Source organism: Portunus trituberculatus, chromosome 39 (genome assembly GCF_017591435.1).
Source record: "Portunus trituberculatus isolate SZX2019 chromosome 39, ASM1759143v1, whole genome shotgun sequence".
Lineage (NCBI taxonomy): Eukaryota > Metazoa > Arthropoda > Malacostraca > Decapoda > Portunidae > Portunus > Portunus trituberculatus.
The window spans coordinates 8,028,504-8,036,003 of NC_059293.1; the positions used below are offsets into that span (position 1 = coordinate 8,028,504).

General features: G+C 40.0%; 1 protein-coding gene across 1 annotated transcript in view; it reads right to left on the reverse strand.

Moving 5' to 3' along the window:
• LOC123515671 (ionotropic receptor 93a-like) overlaps positions 1-7,500 on the reverse strand; it is a 66,968-nt gene that overhangs the window by 7,519 nt on the left and 51,949 nt on the right. The window contains 5 exon segments of the mRNA XM_045274496.1: positions 1,347-1,509; positions 4,097-4,252; positions 4,626-4,719; positions 5,099-5,156; positions 5,159-5,204. Of these exon segments, the coding sequence (XP_045130431.1) occupies positions 1,347-1,509; positions 4,097-4,252; positions 4,626-4,719; positions 5,099-5,156; positions 5,159-5,204 (517 nt within the window).

Below are 7,500 nucleotides of genomic sequence, written 5' to 3' on the forward strand. Positions count from 1 at the left end.
AGAAGACGGGATTATGCAGAAAGTAAAGGAGAAAATGGGTTTATGATGAAAGACAGATAGAAAACGAGATTGTGTAGGGAAAGATAGAAAGCATGATTGTGTGAAAAGAAAGGAAAGATTATGTAAAAAAAGAAAAGAAAAGAGAAACGCGATTAAATAAAGAGAGAAAACAGGATTATGTAGAAAGAGAAAACTCACCTATGAAGAAAAAAAATGAGATTATGTTGAAAGAAAACAGAAAAAAACAATTATGTAGAAAGAAAGAAAAAAGATCGTGGAGAAAAAAAATACAGAAAACGAGATTATGTAGAAAGAAAGAAAACGAAATTATGTAGAAGGAAAACGAATTTATGTAGGATGGTATAAGGTTGAACTATGTAGAAAAAAACGAAATTATATAAAATTAAGAGAAAACAAAATTATGTAGAAAGAAGATAAAAATGAGGTCATGTAAAAAGAAATATAGAAAACAAGATTATGTAGAAATAGAGATAGAAGGCGAGATCATGTAAAAAGATAGAAAGCAAGATTATACAGAAAAGAAAGATTATGATAGATTATGACAGAAAGATAGATTATGTAGAAAGGTAACGACAGAAACGAAAGAAAGAAAAAAGAAAGAAAAAAGAAAGAAAAAATGAAAAAAAAACGAGACTGGCGAGTAAAAAAAAAGAAGAGAGAAAGAAAAGGGAAGGAAAACGATATAATGTTAAAAAAAGGACGAATAAAAAGAAAACGAAAACAAGATTGAAATTACTCGTTTATTCTCAGTGCTCTATCTCTTCCACCCTTCAAAACACTAACGCAAGCTTCCATCATGTTATTCTTCTCTCCTAACCCAATTTTTCATTATTCAATAGAACATTTTCTTATTTCGCAACTCACAAGGCTTCAATACCCCTTTTATAATCCCATTTTCTTTTAGTCTCTCTTCTTTGTACCTTAATCCATTTCTTCCTCACAGCTTACACTAAAACTTCAATATTTCATTCCGCTTTCCTTCCTCCTCCCTTTTTTGCATCACCTTTTCTATACTCAATCCAAACCCGTCTTTCACTCTTTAAAACACTAACACAAGCTTCCATCATCTTATTCTCCTCTCCTATTCCAACCCTTTCATAGTTTAATCCAGACCTTTCTTCTTTCGTAACTCACAAAGCTTCAATACCGCCTTTTTTTAATCTCATTCCCTTTTAACATCTTTTCTTTGTAACTTTATCCATTTCTCCCTTCACAGCTTACACTTAAATACAATACTTCATTCCTCTTTCCTTTTTACATCACCTTTTCTATACCTCAATCCAAATCCATCCTTCAACACCTAACGTCACAGCTCCAGTACTTACCCTGCTGCAGGATGGCACCGTAGACATACCAGGAACAGTTGTGTAGCTTGAACAGACCCTTGCCGTCGTACAGGTCGTAGTAAGTGTAGTAGGGCGAGCTGCGGTTGATGAAGAACAGGATAGGACCCATGATAGCAACGGTGATGGCGATAAGAATCCACGTCTGTGAGATAAATCGATATGAAAAGATAAGTAGGTAGATAGATAGATAGATAGATAGATAGATAGATGAATAGATAGATAGATAGATAGATAGGTAGGTAGGTAGGTAGGTAGGTAGGTAGGTAGGTAGGTAGGAAGGTAGGTAGATAAATTGGTTGATTGTTTGATTGATTGATAAACAGATAGATAAATAGATAAGAAGGTAAAGAGATGAATGGACAAATAGATAGATGGATAGATAAATGTAAGAAGGGATGGATGATGGAGAGAAGCGAGAGGGAGAGGGAAGGAGAAGAGAAGAAATGAAAAGTAAAAGAATGGGAGAAGAAAAAAAGAGAATTGGAATGGGGAAAGGAAGGGAGGGAAGAAAGAAGGTAAGTCTCTCTCTCTCTCTCTCTCTCTCTCTCTCTCTCTCTCTCTCTCTCTCTCTCGACCATAAAACGAGAAAGTAATACCAATGAAGTGAAACATAAAAAAGGTAATTAGATAATAACGAAATAGAACTTGACTATTACTGTGTGTGTGTGTGTGTGTGTGTGTGTGTGTGTGTGTGTGTGTGTGTGTGTGTGTGTGTGTTTTGTACTAAGCAAAAAAAAAAAAAATATGCGCAGTTACCAAAAAAATGAGTTATATTCTACGAAAGATAAGTAAATAAATACGTAAATAAAAAAAAGAATATATAAGTATCAGTATTTGTCAAGCTGTCTTAATAACATCCTCAGTTCTCAGTCTTTGCGCAGTTTTCAATATAAACAAATTCATTAGTCAACGTATCAATTTATGTTCGATTTATAGACATGAGGTTTGCTTGAGTTTGTGACGTCACTACTCATTAAAAAAAAAAAAGAAAGGAAAAGAAGGAGCGAGGAGAGAGAAAACAAGGTAAAAAATGGCAGATACTTTGGTCAGCTGTGTTAAAGAATGAAAGGAAGGAATGAAGGAGGGAAATAAAGACAATGAATAACAGATGCCTTCGTAAATTGTACGTGTTAATGAATGACATGACTGAAAGAGAAAATATGAAGGGAAAGGGTAATAGAAAACCAGATGGTGATATATATAACAATTCATGTAAACCGGAATGTGTGTATCTGATATCCAGAAAGGGAAGAAAGAAAACAACAAGCAAATAGATATGAATAAAGAAAAAAAGAGAAACAAAGAAAAGAAAGAAACAAACAAAGAAAAGAAAGAAAAGGAAAACCAGAATGAAAAATGGTTGGGAAAAGAAGGAAAGAATCGGCGAATAAATGAAATTACAACCATAAAAATCGCTGCAATCTAAGTAAGCCACCACCACCACCACCACCTTCACCACCACCTTCACCACCACCACCACCACCACCACCTTCACCACCACCACCACCACCACCACCTTCACCACCACCACCACCACTATCACCTTTACCACCACCACCACCACCACCACCACCACCACCATCACCATCACCATCACCACCACTACCATCACCACCACCACCATCACCATCACCATCACCATCACTACCATCACCATCACCACCACTACCATCATCTTCACCACCACCACCACCACCACCACAACCACCACCATCACCACCACAACTAAAACCAACAATAAAAACAAAAAATATTGCTTAGAAAAAAAGTGAAAAGAGAAACTTGACTATTACGAAAGAAAAGTATATATTGTACTACAGTGCAGTGGGAAGTGTGTATATGTATAAGGAAGAATTTAGTATTGTAGATTAGAGTCCAGGGTGGATTTATTAGACCTGAACACACATACATAGATTACCTGTTGAAGAAATACACGAAATAAAAAATGAAAAACAAGAGTATAAATATATTAATAAATAGATAAATATATAACTACAAAAACATAAAAGATAAGCAAGTACATAGATGGAAATTGTAATCTCTCTCTCTCTCTCTCTCTCTCTCTCTCTCTCTCTCTCTCTCTCTCTCCGTGTGTGTGTGTGTGTGTGTGTGTGTGTGTGTGTGTGTGTGTGTGTGTGTGTGTGTGTGTGTGTGTGTGTGTGTGTGTGTGTGTGTGTGTGTGTGTGTGTGTGTGTGTGTGTGTGTAATTCTCTGTAATTTCGCTAATTTTGTCAACATAGAATTTTTCTCATAACGTTTACTAGGAGAGAGAGAGAGAGAGAGAGAGAGAGAGAGAGAGAGAGAGAGAGAGAGAGAGAGAGAGAGAGAGAGAGAGAGAGAGAGAGAGAGAGAGAGAGGCGAAGAGAAAGTAAGAGAGAGACTTAAGTGTCCTGTGTTTATCTTCCATTCCTCATTGAGTTGTGTGTACACTTACATAGGCATGCACATGCACACACACTCGCACGCTCACACACATTCCTAGCCATTTAGCTAGGAACAGACACACACACACACACACACACACACACACACACACACACACACACACACACACACACACACACACACACACACACACACACACACACACACCTCACCACTACCACAACCCACCACTCCCACTAAAAAAAAAAAAATAAAATAAATAAATAAAATAAAAACACGTCTCAGTTTTCTCTCATCCGAAACCCTTAGTTTATTGAGACACCTGGCAAAGGGCGGCCACTCACGTCATTAGCGAAGGGCTCCATGAACAGCATGACCCTGGACAGCTCCTGGGGGCGGGCGATCATGAAGGTGTAGGGCTGAAGGTCAATGGCAGACGTGAAGTTAACTGCCCTCATCCTCTTGTCTGACACTGTGAAGGCTGCCACGCCCATCATCACCTGCAGGAGGCATAGGTAGGGGGGGCTTGGTGGGGTTCGTTTTTTTTTTTTTGTTTGCTGTTCTGTGTTTTGTGTTATTTTGTTGTTGTTTTTTCGTGGTTGTGTTGTAATGGATTATTTTTATTTATTTATTTTTTTTTTGCTCTTTCATATTTTTTTTTTATGTTTGTAGACATGAAAGGCATCTCTCTCTCTCTCTCTCTCTCTCTCTCTCTCTCTCTCTCTCTCTCTCTCTCTCTCTCTCTCTCTCACCATCTCTTCTCAATTAGTTTAACTCACACCCAGCCACCAGTACCCTTCGAGACATCACACACACACTTCACTGCACCACTTGACCCCTTCCTTCCATCGACACCCTGAGGCGGCAACTCACCTCCTTGTCCTGCACCATCTTCATCATGCCATTCCAGTTGCCGCTACCGTCCATGACACCCCACTGGCCGTCAGGTGGAGGTCTTACCACGTATCTGAAGGGAGGCACAATGCGGTTTGAAGAAAGGAAATGGGATGGGAATAGTGGGTGAAAAAGTATCTTACGTAGTTGAGATTTGGTATATTTGGTATGTCCATGATTACTTTATGTTATTATTACTTGATCTCTCTGCAGTGTTTTGAAAAATGGCTGAAGTTAAGTGAAATTTTAAGTGATATTAGATGAATGATGTTATTGTGTAGTTTTCTTTTTTAATATTCATATGAAATAAACTCAAGTGCAAGCTATACAGAAAACACACACACACATACACACATCCCCCCTCCCTCTCTCTCTCTCTCTCTCTCTCTCTCTCTCTCTCTCTCTCTCTCTCTCTCTCTCTCTCTCTCTCTCTCTCTCTCTCTGGGACTTACGTAAAATTGAGTTTAGAGCCCATTTCCTTCAGCACCTCGAACATGAGCCCCTCTTCCTCACTACCCGTCCGGAGGAGTCCTTTACGAAAATCTGCCACGGCGGGTACTGTTCAGCCACCGCACATGAAAGAAAGCAGTGACATTGCCAGGATCACGAGCATTAAGACATACAATGCTGGGTGACCGTGTGTGAGTGAGACAGACAGAAATAACTGAAAGATGGATGAATTGTTTATTTTTCTAATCTTTTATGTATGTAATATTAAAATAGGTAAAAAAGAAAGTGTGATTAGGATTAATTGATTGATTGATTAAGTGCTTGATTAGTTGATTAGTTGATTGACTGAGGTGACTGCTTGATGGATGCGTTGAAGATAAGGAAAGAGAGAAAGAGAAGAAAAGAGTTAGGGCAAAGAGAGAAATAAAGTAAGAAGGAGAGAAAGAAAGAGAAAAAGAATCATTAAGAGAAAGGAGAGTAAGATAAGGAAAGGCGGTGGCAAATGAATACGTGAGGAGAAAAGAAACAGATTAAGAAAAGAAGGGAAGGATAAAGAAACAATAAATAAAGGTATACAAGGAAAAAATTGGAATGAAAGAAGAAAAGTCAAGAAGTGTCTTATAAAAGGAGGGAGGAAAGGTAAGGCGAGCAAAAGAAGACGATAAAAGCAGAGAAAATGAACGAAAAGAAGGAATAACAAGAAAAGGAAAAAGAAAAGAGGAAACGTAAAGAAGAGAGGTCTTAAGAGGAAATGAGGGAAGAAAATAAGTAAAACAAAAGAAAAGATGGGAAAAGTCATGAAAATAAAGAAAGCACAGAAAAACATGAAAACTATTGACAAGAAGAAAAAGAGAGAGAGAGAGAGAGAGAGAGAGAGAGAGAGAGAGAGAGAGAGCCTAGAACATCAACATAGAGTCTTCAATCCCTGTCTGTACTCGCCAAACTTTGTGACAACACGGCCGCATACAAATGGCTTCCCAGGAATACTAAATTAATAACACACACACACACACACACACACGCACGTTGGCGCTCCCGTGAGCAGTCTGGGTCAGCCTGTTCCTTATCCCCACCGTGGTCCCCTACTATAGTGAAGACATGTGATCACTACCTTATGTTAGCATGTCCTTTGTTTTTCCCATACTCCCTTTCTGTCTGACGTCACGTCCTTCCCCTCAGTCCTCGCTCGGCCGCCGCCTGAGGCGACACGCTACGCCTCCTGCCTCTCGTTTCGCTCGGTTTACACTTGTTGTGTATTGTGGTACCGTAAATACACTTTCATAATGGACTCAGGTGTCTCCATGCTACCCCTGTTTTACGACAACTACCACAACCTTACGGAAGAAAGCAGCCCCCTAAGCAGGACAAGACCTGAAAGCACTTCGAAGTGCCTCGTTTATGGTATGCCCTAACCTCAGTATTACTATCCAACGTGACATCCCTCAACAACAAACTAGATGAAGTCATCATCATCATCAGTACTATCAACAAACTAAATGTCAAAGCTGTTGTCTGTGGTGATTTTAATCAGGTAAACATAAGTGAGATTACAGAACAGCTGAATCTCATTCCGGTAGTGGATTTCCCTCCCCACGGCACAAACACCCTCGACCTCATCCTCACTGACCTCACCAAGCACTACCTTTCCCTTCAGACACTCCCTCCTATGGGACGCAGTAACCACATCTCCATTCTGTGGTCGCCGGCACCTTCCACCTCACGTCCCACACGTAGTGTCGCCATGACCTACTGACCCCTAACAGATTCAACTATGCCGCAGTTTGGCCAGTGGGTTACACAACACCCTTGGACTGAGGTACTCGACACCGACAACGTCCATGACTACTGAATCAAGTACCCCCCCCCAAAAAAAAAAAAACATCACCAAAGCATGCCATCACTTCTTCCCTGAAAAAACCTCTGCGACTCCACCCATCAGATGCCCCTTGGATTACACCCAGGATTAAGCGGCTCATGCAGCAACGCAACACATCCTTCTTCACCAACGCCCCACTTTTCAAGCATCTCCGCAATAAAGTTATACACGAAATCAAGATGTTAAGCTTTCTTACTACCCCAACAAGATTCACAGACTAAAACAGGAAAATATCAGCAGGTGATACACCAAGATCCACGACCTGTGCGAATTAAACAAGACCACCGCTTCCATTCCAGGTGTGGCCCACCTACCCGCCTCGGAAGCACCTGAGGCCATTAATATTCATTTTGCCAACATCTGCCAGTTCCTGCTCAGCCTAGACCTCAATCCACATCTGCCTCACTCATCTCAGTTCACAAGCACAAGGTTGCCAACAAGTTACTCAAGCTCAAATCAAAACGCTTCCTCACTCCAGTTGACCTCCCCATCAAGCTATATCAAGAATTTTCAGTTGAATTGGCCACA